Genomic DNA, 14,136 nt, shown 5'->3' on the forward strand with positions numbered 1-14,136 from the left:
GTAGGCCATCTGTCCTACAGCGTTTTTCTACTTTACCACAGTAAAGTATACGAATATAATAGGCCTAATTAAAAGCGAACCAAGAAACGTTTATAATACCTTTAGAAAATGGGTGAGACGTGAGTGAAGATTTGGGAAAAGAAACAAGAGATTCCATGCAGGGATGAGTCACGATTTTTGGATATTCGATTAGTTTATTTAATTATAGGATATCGAATAGGTTGTGCGATTATTCTCTAAAATAAAATCTCCATGTTCTGGCGCTGATGCGGTGACGTGTTCATGTAACCAGAGACGCTGCCAATAACATGCAGCTGTCACAAAGAACCGGCAAAAGTAATGATTATGAATGTGTCAAATACATCAATGAGACATTTTAATAGAATAACTAATGGAGTAATATATTGTTAAATTCGCTGATAATCGGGTGACCAGATCGCAATCCAGAATTTAAAGCCGACAATTAAAGCTATGGGTTCACGCACAAGCGGCACAACTCTCTCATTCGTCGTGACGTTATAACATTTCGTCTCGTCTCGTTTTGGTCAACGAAAATGAAGAGACATTTTAGCATAGTTTTTATTTTTTTAAACCACATTTAGTCTCGTTTTTATTCGTCAACGATATTGCATTATACATGTATTTTAGTCATCGTCACATGACCATGCATTTACGTCTAGTCTCGTCTCGTTTTCGTCAGGTGATAACGGTTCGTTGACGACAATATTTCGTCATAATTTTCGTTGACGAAAGCAACACTAGTGACAACATGCATTTCTGAATGGTTAGTTCAGTGGTTCCCAAACCTATCCTGCCGGCACCCCAACACTGCATATTTTCTTTGTCTCCCTAATCAAACACACCTGATTCAGCTCATCAGCTCATTAACCCATGTGATAATGAGCTGATGAGTTGAATCAGGTGTGTTTGATTAGGGAGACAAAGAAAACGTGCAGTGTTGGGGTGCCGGCAGGACAGGTGATCATTTTATGTAGCTTATCATCATCTTCTAGTCATTGATTAGCATATTCTGTCTTGATAATTTATAAATCGTGTTCCGAGGACAGGATTTATGTAAATGTTAGTGTTTTTAACCAGGGAGGAATGTCATGTAGTCCCTACCAGCCGTTTGTTGTAGTACTTAAAATACAATTTCTTTAAAGTGCCCCTATTATGGATTTTTGAAAATTACCTTTTATGTAGTGTGTAACATAGCTCTAAGTGAATAAAAACATCCTGCAAAGTTTTAAATCTGAAAGTGCACCGTATAAAAAGTTAATGTCTTTCAAAAGTAAGAGTCGACTCTCTGAGTCAATGAAATGAATCGTTTTTCAAACGAGTCATAAGCCGTTTCGTTGTGATGTCAAGACGAAACATTAGCATATTGTCTGCCCTCTTATTACGCGCACAGACACCAGGGAAGGGAAACCTTGAACCTAAAACACTGCCTCTGATTCCTGTGGATACTGGATAGCACCATGTCGAGAAGACGCTGTGCTCTATAATGTGGAGGTAAAGCCAGTTTTTTTTTTCTCTCACTGCTAAATGACGAGCATGTGAAGAGTCAGTGGTTAAAATTAATCTTTACCACGATATCACCGCAGTATAATCCTAAAGTTTTGCTGTGTTCCCTTTATTTCACTGACGACTGCTTCTCAAATCTCGGAGTTAAATGCAGGATTCGCAAACAGCTTGCTCTTGAAAGATGGTGTTCAAAAGATGGAGTTTTATATTGTGTAGGTCTCCTACTAACTGGTTAACTTACATTATTACTGTCTCAGTGAAACACTTCTGCTAATCAGTTGTGGGCCACTATTGCCTACTACACTATTACCTATAACTGTTGGTATTAATGCAGATTGTTTGTCGTTCTCACTACTTTGAGGAAAGATTAAGCATGAAGCAAGATTTGTTTTACTGACGTTTGTGTTACAGTCATTCACTCTAGAGCTTGGTTAATGCACTTTTATTAATACCGTTTCCACATGTTCACCACAATAAATTAGAAAACATAGTCGGTAAATAAATACTGTACAAGTACAACTAAAATAATTGGTTTGTTGATGGACATGCACTTGTTAATGCTGATGGTGAGGAATTACAGTTGCAACATCTCATAATGTACCTCAAACTGAGTAGTGTATCACTGAGAAACGTCCTGCTCGAGTCTTCCTTGCGCTGGAGGTTCGGGTTTGAATAACTAGTTCTTCCAATGTTTCATCATTGGACTCGCGCTCATATGGTAAAATCAATGTAATTTTTTGTTACTGTGTTTAGTTTATGGTGTAAGAAGCCTCAGGACAGCTGATATTGTAGTGGGCAATTGATGTTGAACAGACATCAAATTGATGTCAAAATCAACGTAAAAAAATGGTCAAATATGCAAATCAAATTGACGTCAAAACCAATCCATGACACTGATTTGGTGTAAACTGAGTGTCAAACATATTGACCTGCATATACCAATTTCAGTGTGGGTATTAACTTTCTCTTTTCACCTAATTACCACTGGAAGACATTGCCTTTCAAACTGACCGTAAAATGATATGCAGTATCTTGATCAAGTCTTGACTAACTGTTGACATCAAATTGATATCAAGGTGCCCGCTGGGAAGTCTGTTGTGATTGGTCTACCACATACAGCGTGCGTGTCGAAAACAAAAATACCCATGTGTACCCACCTTGCCAATCAGAGCAGATAGCTCGCGGAAAGCAGGGATTTAGAGAGATTGATTCAATTGAGAATCATTGAAAATGTTAATGTGGTGATGTGCAAATGTATATTATGAGAAAATGAAACAGTTTGTTGACCTTTGATGCATGTAAACCTGTTGAAGGAGACTCCAAAACAACATTAGGAAACTTTAAAATAGCATAAAAGGGGCGCTTTAAAAGAAAATAACTTCCTTTGCTTTGAGCTTTGAGCATTGTAACTTTGCAGATGTTGTTTATGCTCAAACAGCAACATTACACACTAACTAAAGTTAGAAAAGCGAAATCATAATCAACCACCCCTTTAAGTCCGTTAGCTGTTAGCTTGTATGTGTGAGTACAGAAAATAACTTGTCACGGGGCATTATCCCCCATCATCATCATGAACTTGTTTTCATCTCTTTTTGAACGAACATTATGCCTATATATATATATATATAACACATCATACTCGTCAGGGCAACTTTTCTCTATACGGATACGACGTTACGAAGAGTGACGTATGTACGCAATTTCCCGTGAAAACAATCGAGCTCTCGAATAGCGTACCACCCCCGGGAGCCGCCATTGGCTAACAAGCCATCACCTGCTGTTAGCAATCCATTGACTCCCATTCATTTTGGCGTCACTTTGACAGCGAATCACTTTACATCTGAGGCGTTTAAAGACTCCATGTGTCCATTATTTCTAAAGAAACACGACAATGTATAAAAGGCTCCATTACCTTGTGTCTTACATTATGGCCCCGTAGAAGCAGTTTTTGTAAAAATAGGCTAACGATTGCGTCATAACCACTCGACTCTCTGGAAATTACCGTATAGACAGGAGGAAGCTGGCAGTCAATCGGGGGGACGTGGAGGCATAAAGTCAAGGGAGAAGCCCATAGAGAGTCATAAAGTTGCTCCTGCTCCTAGCTCATGGACAACTCCTACTCACGCTCTCCGTCTCTGCGAGATTCGGAAGGGAATGATTCAGATTTCTCTTGGCACAGCTACTAGAAGACTTATAACTGTCAGACAGGTAGGTCATATGTACGTCGTCAAGCTCAGTTTGAGTCTGCGCAGTACGCTCAGCCATCAGGAAGTGAGTGCTTCTAATTTGCTTCACTTTTCTCTGTTGAAACCTATGGGGTCGCTGTGTCCAGTTTATATACTGTCTATGGTCTAAACTCTAAGCACTTATGATAGGCTTGCCATAGTGGATCACGGTAAAACAAAAAATAATTTTGGATGATGTATTGACAAATTGTAACAAAGTTATATTGTAGGATAAGTCAACAAAAAAAGGTAGTGCTGTGCGCCTCGCGTTTTCAAACCTGAAAAACGCGTTCTGTGTGGGTAAAGTGTACCTTTAAGGTTGCCAAGCCCCGTTCTCAACTCCTCCCTACCGCTGGAGACAAAGTATTTGATAACACTCCACCAGAGTCCAGCACTGAGAATGCTGCATTACAGAGATGATAGGAAGATGCTCGAAACTGCTTTGAAGAAGGTGATTGTGGCGCTGGTGATGTCCCCTGAAAACCCACATGTCACAAGATATGTAGCAAAATTCTGCCGCCAATTAGGAAACTTGGACGCTGCCATTTATCTACTGAAAGAAGCCCTGCAGGCTACCCCAAACTCAGCCTTTATACACCATCAGTTAGCTATGTGTTTCAAATATAAAAGAAATCTCCTGGAAAAGAATAGGGCACTTGGTAAAACACAGTTTGATGTTAAAGAGTCAAATGAAATGAAACTGTGCATCCATCATTTGGAGAGGGCGATTTCCCTAAAGCCCTCTTTCATTATTGCCATGGCAGATTTAGCACTGCATTACGGACAACTTGGCATCTTAAAAGCTGAGAGACTTTTTGAAGAAGCATTTAAAATGGCTAATAGTGAAAAGCAACACCTACAGGCAGTTCATTGTTTTTATGGCCAATATCAGCTCTACACCAAAAGATCTGAACAACTGGCCATCTATCATTTCATGCAAGGTCTGAGGCTGCAGCCGAATTCAGAGCGAAGCAGGTTTTGTGAGGAGAAGCTGAAGAAGGTGATTGAACATCGTATTAAAAGGGTGAAAAACCCGAATGACAGCGAGGTGTGTGCTATACAAGGATTCCTTCATGAAGTGAAGAATGAAAAACTCAAGGCTGAAGAGTTTTATGAGAGAGCCCTAACAAGTGGGCTTGATTTCGGTAAATATTTTATACGTTTGTATGCTGTTTTATTTATTAAGAGGTTGGATTATTTGAAATACAGTGGTCTTCACGTAAAACATAGGTTTGGGAGAAGCCTAAACATTCAGTCCTCTCAATCATCATTACGAGCGTATTATATAAGCAGCAGACACCACGTCATCTCATTGACAAATTCTTCCTTATATATATATCTTTACACAAAAGCAAGGCATAGGCTGACTTTAAATATTTAGTTGTCAATATTTCAGATAATCTTGGAGTTCAACTATTTAATAATGAATTAATGGATTTAGTAAAAATTATATTAGACATCTTGAATATTTATGTTAAAATTCTTATGATCCATTAACTATTGATTAAGAATGTTGCCGTGTTGAATGAATGTTTTAAACCAAACATTTTTACATTTCTTAAAGAAATGTGTTGGAGTTTTCCAAATTTTGGCAACCATGATCACATTTTTCCTGCTGTGAAGTGTTTGATTAGTTGATGGCTTTCTGTTATGAATTTGAGGATGAACCCAAGCGCAGACAGGATGCTTGACGCACAGTTTATTTACAGACAGAAAAAACATAGAAAACAAAACCCACGAGGGGGCAAAACAGCACAAGTAAGGGAAATAGACTAACACAACTAAACAATAACTAGACTGAGAACGTGACAATAAGCAAACAATAGATACACGACTAAATTTCTCTTGACTAAACACTCGACAGGGTACTCACAGGTCTGCTACAGAAACAATGAACCAACACAGGACAGCAAACACAAGGGGATAAAATAGGGAAGCAAATGACAAGGACAACAGGTGTAACTGCTAAAACAATAATGACAAACGTGGAGAACAAGGGGGCAGGGCTAAGGAACGAGATAACACATGCACACAGCCCAAACAAATGGCCATGTGCTTGTACACAAAACATGGGTCTGTCATGATCCTGCCTCAGACTAGAGAAAGATAATGACAAGAGGGCAGAATCATGACACTTTCTGAATGAATGGCTTCTAAACTGAGATCATCAGATAGCAAGCTCAAAGTGTGTAGTGTTATATATATTGAAAAAAATAAACGGTTTAAATAAATATTCTTGAATGTCCTGGAACATTAAAACATTTTACTATTAATGACAGGACAGGACAACTATATTCAACAATGCAATTCAACAATATAGAAACTCTTCTGTTACATCCATTTTTGACCAAAGATTATTTCATAGACTACACCGTTTTTTGTGGAATTTACAATGTGGAATTTATTGGTTCCTTGATTAATAAAGTTTAGTTGTTGTAATTTCTTCAGACAAAAAACAGCGTATATTTACAAAATAATTCAACTGTTTTCTCATTTCTCCATTAAATTTGGTCCAGGTCAAACCTAAAAAAAAATACTCTCTTTTAAAGAAGCCATTGTCCTGAATCATTTTTTCAGTAGGCCTATTTATTATTGCTAAATCCATTTTTTTCAAGATCTTTAAACATGATGGGACTGTAAAATATATTGTTTAATAAGACTGACCTAAGACTGATGAAGATTACATGTTAGGAGTCATTAAAGCAAAAAATCAAAAGAAGTGTTTTCAAAGTAATAAAACATTATCACTGTTTTAGGAAAGCATGCAGTGTATGCAAATTTAATGTAATTTAGGCATTTACATTATAGTCATGTTTTATGATGCCATCTGTAGTTATTTGTCACTGTTCATATTTCCTATGTGGAATTAAGAGATTCATTTTCCTATAAAAAAGCATTTTAAATAAGCCTCAGTCATGTGTCATTTTTACAAATGTTGTTTTTCTTAGGTGACAGCTGTCTTTTTACAGAGATGAGGATTTGGCTCATGAGTTTCAGTGAAACAGAAAAATCCATTCTAAACCGGATTTTTGATGGAGGAAGTTACGATGAAGTTGGCAGTGGTAGGCTTAAGAGTTTCAAAGGTTCAATGAACAGGAAGACTGTGCACTTGGCTGATATTGATATTTGCAATGCCAAGAGGATTCTTAGATGGGAAAATCTGACTCCTGGACCTCATGCCATTCTGCTTACATTTGTTCTGCATGCTGGCCAATTCACAGACCAGACCAAAGAGATTCTTGAAAATTTAGAGTTTCTTGGAGAGAAATTTTGGAATCACGTCTTTGTAGTATTTATAGAGGGAGACTGTAGTATAAACGAATATACTGGATCTCAAAGAAGCGTATTGGAGTGGCTTCATGAAAAATGTGGACACAAAACCTACATCTGTGGCTCTGAACCAGAAATTACAGAAAGGAGAGAGCTTTCAGAGAGGATACAGAGGATGATCAGGAGAAATAATTCAATGCATCTGGTATTACCAAAAATTTCAGATGGAGATTCTCAGTCCCCTTCAGACAGTTTGAGGGTAAGTCACTGATTCATTTCTTTTAAGATGATATTGTGATGTTTTATAATTACTTATTTCTAATTTACAATACAATTACAATGCACTTAAGCACTTTTTATTTTTCACAGAAGCTAGATGTAAAAGATTATATGTTCACTCCCGAGGTCATCTGTCAGGAGGGGCAAAGTAAATACAGGTATCTGTACTCTATCTGCAAACAGGTGAAGTAAGCTCATTTAGTATGTCCGTTTGCAATAATATTTGATATGTATTTGAAATAGGTTACAGAGCAGGCATGCAGGCTGGTTCCATTGTGAGTTTACAAAGCTTGGTTTTAACATGAATGGTGAAGGGGAGGTGCTGTACAATAGGGGTGCACGATATTGACAAAAAGTGATATTGCGATATCGATAATGAATATTGCGATATCGATATTAATTTCGAAATTTTTAGACATATGGGAAAAGGCATCAAAATAGATTCATAACAAATAAAACAAGTTTTCTTACAACATAAGGTTTATTGAGCGCATTCGAGACGGATTTGAATCTGATCGCTGAAACCACATCAGGAGGAGATCTGGGCTGCATTCCAGACGAAACTGGACGAAGTGTTAATCCATCTGGTTGTTGAAACCACATATGTAAAATGTACTCCTCCCAAAAACACTAAAAAAAATAAACGTGTGAGAATGTGTTATAGGCTACATGTCATGTTATGGCCAGATATGACGACGCTACGTCTGCAACACGCATCACCGCATGAGCAGCTGAGCATCTACCGGTCAAGCCAACGCGCAAACTATCGCAAATCAAAGTGAAAGTAAGTTGCAGACGCTTTAAACACAAGTATCTTCATTCAAAGTAAAGAAGTGAAATTATCTTACCAGGGCTGTTGCCGTTCTCTATTAGTGCGGTATTTGATTTTTACATTTTAGCTGATGATCTATAAAATGCAGCTCATAACTGTGTTCGGTGACGTGAACTCCATTAAATCTGTATATAGCGCGGCAACTGAAGATCGGATTTATATCCATTTTGCAAAAAACACATTTATGTGAACAGGTGTAAAAGGAATCGTTTTGATAAATTAGATAGCTATCCGATCTGTGATAACGCATGAAGTGGCCAGGTGGCCTGATGTTTATACTTGCGCGCTGGTGTGTGCGTCGAGCCGGCAAGTGTGTGTGTTGTGGGGACTGTGTGGTAGGGGAGAAGTGAAACAAAGTGTCTCCCCTGTTCTTTCTGACCACTGTTGGAAATCTGTAGCATGAAAAGTTAACCCTCTCCTTGATTTCATGTTTATGGAGAAGTAGAACCAGGAAATCAGTCGGGGGGAATGCAACGGTGCATGTCGGGCGGGACGCATCATAAACAAAATATCGCATAAATATCGCGAGACTTTCGATATGATATCGAGCAACGTGATATCGCGATAACGATATTGATTCGATATATCGTGCACCCCTACTGTACAACACTGTTCTTCAGGACAGCGACTGTCCAGTCCCTGCCAACCATTACCAAGCAGGACCCCTGTATGATATCAAATGTGTTCAGGGTGAGCTGTCTCAACTCAGTCTACCTCAATGTGAGCCCTCCATTGGTGAGTTTGCAATCTTATGAACATTATGAGAGATACTGAATGTAATCTGTGAATAATGCAAAGTCCAAAAAAATATGCAAAAAATGTGAAATGCTTTCTTTAATTATTTCAGAGGATGCCTACCACTTCACGTCCGCTGTACATTACTCTGATCAGATTATTGACATTCTGAAACCCCAGAATATCACAAGCACACATGTTACAGTGAGCATCCCAGGAACATCAAAGTTTTTACTTTTGAAAATACAAAACTGGTTTATGTCTAAGATATGTGGCCAAGTGATGCTGTTCTACATAAAGAAAATACATAGGCTGCACGTGTTTCTACAACCACGCAATGTGGACCCCAGAGAAGTATGTTTTTGTGTTCATTTTTCACCTTATTTTGGCTGACTTTATAAACAAATGAAATTTTCTCTGTTTTTTTTTCAGGTGAGAAAATGTAATAAAGATTATACACTAATCCAGTCAGCTTGTGAATGCATGCTCACATATAACTGTGAATACAGCATGTCCTGTGATCCTGTTGAGGAACATGAACTTTCAGAGAGGCCAGTGTCAACGATAAAACCGTCGGTCAGTATGATTTAGAATAAGAATAAGGCATGGTGAACATGACAATGATGACAATGACCTGATGTGAAATTTCTCAAAGCTTTTTTTTTCTCTTTTACATTTTCTAATGAATCATGGGAGAATCATGTATCAAATAGTTTATATTCAACACCATTGACCGAAAATTGGGGAGATTTTATAAAATTCAGTAAAATCAAGAATCTGTGACTTGTCAATTCTCTTGAACCTTGTTCAAAGAAAATATTTCCAGTGTTTTCAGTGACCAACTTTATTGTATTTTGTAAATATAAACACATTTTTGGCTACAACACATTCCAAAAAGGATAGGACAGAGGCTAAATAAAAGTGAAGAGATTAGAATATCCAAGTTAAACTGTTTTGAAACAATCCAGTGAAGGTATCATGATTGAGAATAAAAGGAAATCTCAGTCTTTGCAAGCAAAGATGGGTCATAGCTCACCACTTTTGTGACAAATTTCATGAGAGAATTGTCAAACATTCAAAAATCAAGTTTCTAAATGCAAGTTAACAAAGAATTTAGGTCTTTGATATTGTCAAAAGTTTCAGGGAATCCAGAGAAATCTCAGTATATGTAGGGCAAGGCGGGAACCTCTGTTGAATGTGTGTGACCTTCAAGCCCTCAAGACGGCATTACATGAGAAACAATCATGCACACACATACTGTGTTAAATACAGCCACATGTGCTTGGGAATACTTAGGAAAACTGGTGTCACTTAAAGGGATATTTCACCCAAAAATGAAAATTCTGTCATTAATTACTCACCCGCATGTCGTTCCAGAAAGACTCGTAAGACTTTTTTTGTTCATCTTTGGAACACAAATGAAGATCTTTTTGATGAAATCTGAGAGATTTCTGTCTCTCCATTGACAGCTACACAACTACCACTTTGACGCTTCAAAAAGTTTATAAAGAGGTTGTAAAAAATTGAGCGGTTTAGTCCAAAATTTTCTGAAGAGACACAATCACTTTATATGATGGACAGATTGTTATTCACATATAAACATTCATCAACGCACACATCAGTTGTGGTAAACCAACAGAAGCTCAAGCATTTTCGTTTGATGTGCGAAAACCAGTGAGGTTCATTCTCGTGTTGCACAGCACGTTTGAGCTTCTGCAAGAGGTCAAGCAGGTTCGGTTGAGCTTCTGTTTATGTCTGCTGATCAATGTCTATATATGAATAAAACCCTAAATTCAATCTGTATATGTGGCTTTATAGTTATTATTACAACTACAACAGACCTATATCATTATTTTGATTTTTTTGTATTATATTTTGTACAGTATTTTTGTACAATATTTTTACAATATTGGTTTATAGTATTTATTGTATACCTACTTTAGAAACATTACAGTAATCTCAGTCAATAGGTATTAGAAGTGAAAAGAGGACACAATTACATTTTAAAGCATCCGTGAGAAAACAAACCTGGAAAGAGACGTGAGGATTTGGGGAGAAAAATTAGAGATTCTTAGTGCATTATTCATGGGAATTATTCCTGGGATATATTGTAAATTAAATGAGGACAGGACAGGTTTGAGAAGCACTGCTGTTAATGATGGACCCTATTTTATATATATATATATATATATATATATATATATATATATATATATATATATATATATATATATATATATATATATATATATATATACCACACTTACTGATTCTTTATTGTTAGGCCTACTATGTGTTTCATATAATAATTATCTCAGTTCTGCACACTCCTTCACTTTTCCTTGCCTATCCAGTCCAGTCCACCAAGTTTAGTGTAGAAATTGATATCTACACAGTTTATATTGGTCTAAAACTAATTTGAAGCCTTAAGTGTCACCCCCTTTTTTTTAAATATACATAAAAATGCACATTTCGACTTTAAATGGTTGTAATTAAAGAATGCTTTGGAGTATAGACGTAAAATTGGTCTTGTTTTAAAGAAGACATTTGGCAGATTTTTGTTGAAGTGAAATAAATTAAGAAAGTGAAACAAAAAAAAGTTATAGAAGTTTGAGTTTATGAAAATGTACAATATAAAAAATTTAATTATTCATATTTTATATAAAATATATATTTTTAAAACCTGGCCGACTCTAAAACTGCTAGAAAATCAAAGCCAAAAATCTGAATAAATTGTGTTTCAAATTTTAAGTTGATATCTCAAAAAAATGAGCTTTCAGTGAGATTTTGTTTGGGCGCAGTACCAAACATTTTTTACTAGGTGACAACCAGACTCCATTACTGCCCATATAAGGGCGCCTCCATTTCCATATGCGTTATTAAAAACATTTTAATATCTTTTTTTCTAAAATAATTGAATGGATGATATCTTTTGAACTCTTGGCATGAAAACAAACTGAGGTTTCAACCATTCTTTCATGATTTTTCATGTTCATTGCTATTTCAAAATAAAGGTCTGAACACGCCTTAGGAATAGGCATGTGCCGGTATCAACTTTTCATGCTGCGATTAATTGATTGAGCTTTTACCACGGTATACGGTATTATCACGATATTTTAATTGCTCAAGAGAAATGGATGGATTGGTGGGGGGGATGTAGAAAAAAAACTACTTGCTTTACAATAGTGATTGTCAAAACATTTGGTAACTAAATAGAATTTTACACAATTTTCACGCTTTCAATTCTTGGGATTTGATTTCAATCTTGATTCAGTATTGACTTTTTGGATAATTATTAGGTAGGCTACAGTAGATAGACGTTAATTTTTCTCAAGAAAAAATATATCTCACATAATGCTGTAAACATACAGAGAGCCCTGTCAGCTGGTATTATTAAAGGTTAAAAATTAACTAATTAAATTAAATATAATTTGGTTTTCATTATAATAACAATTATGACACAAGTAAAAATATAATACTAATGTAATATAGTGCACATATTTAGCAAAATACTCCTCTCTATAGCTATTTTTTTTCTAGTCAACTAACGTGTTGGTCATTAAATGGCTTTCCTGAGGTAAATGTAACGTTCTGTGACATAATTGTTCACCTGCAGTTTTATTGACCTCTTTCCGTGGTCGAAAAACACTGAATGATCGATATTATGTATGAGGCATATATACCTTTCGGTAAGTTGTAGCCTAATACTGTATCTTTAAATAAAAAGTAACAGATGATCGGTTTACTTGAACTGAGGCGCTACAGTGATCTGTCAAGTCACATTACAAGCACCAAAACAGTATTTATTGTCTGAATTTCGTAATAAAATGGACAGAACATGAGAGCTGAGAATTGTTTACATACCATAATAACCTGCTCTGTCTAGTCTGTCGGTCTCCGTGTCCTCTTTGCTCCGCGATTTTTCTCTGCGTGAGAAACTGCATGTGGCGCGAGAGCGTTTGAAAAGTGTAAATTGCGTGAGTCTCACGCTGAATGCGTATTGACAGCCCTGCTTTTAGAAGGATAAATCGTCGGCAGCGTTCCTCCTTCCGTCATGCTTCTTCTCCATGTGAGGGTTGTTTACATTAGACTAGAGCGCGCACTGCGCCGCATGCACACAGTGCTATACATGTGAGGATTGTTTACATCAGAGTGCGCACGTGTTTCGCGCAGCATACGCAGTGTTTGTTTAAGCGGTTGATGGAAAATAAGCTAATACGCGTTCTATAAATATAAATTCTGATCTATTATTTTTCACGGTATTTTGAAGTGCCCACGATAACAATATCGTGCATATTCATTACCGCGATTTATCGCATTACCGAATACCGGCACATGCCTACTTAGGAATATGAAAATATTCTTGTTGCATTCACCAAAATCATTCACCAAATATGAAAACTAGAGTTTGAAAGCTTTCAAATGATATATAGTTTGTCAAGATTAGTTTATGTTTATTATAGGATATTACTGTTTTAAATATGTAATGATTTTGGGCCCACCGGTGGGCCGGTGACACTTAAGGGGTTCTTTGTATCAAAAGGTGTCACTGAGAAATTACCACCTGCTCCTTTAAAACCTCAATCTGACAAATGTTTTTTTGGTCACACTTTATTTTAAGGTGTCATTACAGTGTAATTATATATTTAAGTATTGAGTAATATTAATCAACTACTTGTGCTTACTATAGGGTTAGGATTTGGTTGAGGGTTAGTTGCATGTAATGCATATTCTACTGTTATTACTAAGGTAAGTACATGTAACATAATGTAACAAGGACTGTTTTTTATTTTATTTTTAAAATTAGCAGTAACAAACCGTTTTTCTAGCATTGAGTCTTGTTACAGTAGTGCCTTTAATCTTTAAACTCATTTTACCTCTCTTTCCTTTGCAAGATTCTTAAGAAACTTCTTTGCACTAAGCAGTGGAAACCTTTCTATCCAACATTTGATATAAAGTTACCAAATGGTGTGATGAATGTGCGATTATGCCTCAAAAAGAAAAAGTACTGGAATGGAGAGGTTAAAGTTGAATGGAGTCTTGACGTACCACTGGCAGGTAAATAAGACCCTTTACTGTTTGTGTGTTACTGGAATTTTAGAAAGGTTTAGGAAATAAATAACTAGTAGTAATTTCCATCAAAAGCCATTGGATACTCTTTATATGTTCAATATACATGCTAGACTGCAACAATGTAAAATTTGCATAAATTGTTTAATGATTTTACATTTAAATCCAGGGTTTTATATTTATATTTATCTCTAAAGAGTT

General features: G+C 36.4%; 1 protein-coding gene across 1 annotated transcript; it reads left to right on the forward strand.

The window, feature by feature from the left end:
• Positions 1 to 4,176: 4,176 nt before the first annotated feature.
• On the forward strand, positions 4,177 to 13,931 carry LOC308690397 (uncharacterized protein; the record flags this gene model as incomplete). Its single annotated transcript, XM_081364798.1, has 7 exons — positions 4,177 to 4,894; positions 6,698 to 7,278; positions 7,389 to 7,456; positions 7,542 to 7,617; positions 8,727 to 8,865; positions 8,978 to 9,219; positions 13,761 to 13,931. 7 exons carry the CDS (start codon positions 4,177 to 4,179, stop codon positions 13,929 to 13,931), a joined length of 1,995 nt encoding a protein of 664 aa, XP_081220924.1.
• Between the last annotated feature and the right edge of the window lie 205 nt (positions 13,932 to 14,136).

This window comes from Scardinius erythrophthalmus (assembly GCF_964197995.2).
Source record: "Scardinius erythrophthalmus genome assembly, chromosome: 5".
NCBI classification, from domain to species: domain Eukaryota; kingdom Metazoa; phylum Chordata; class Actinopteri; order Cypriniformes; family Leuciscidae; genus Scardinius; species Scardinius erythrophthalmus.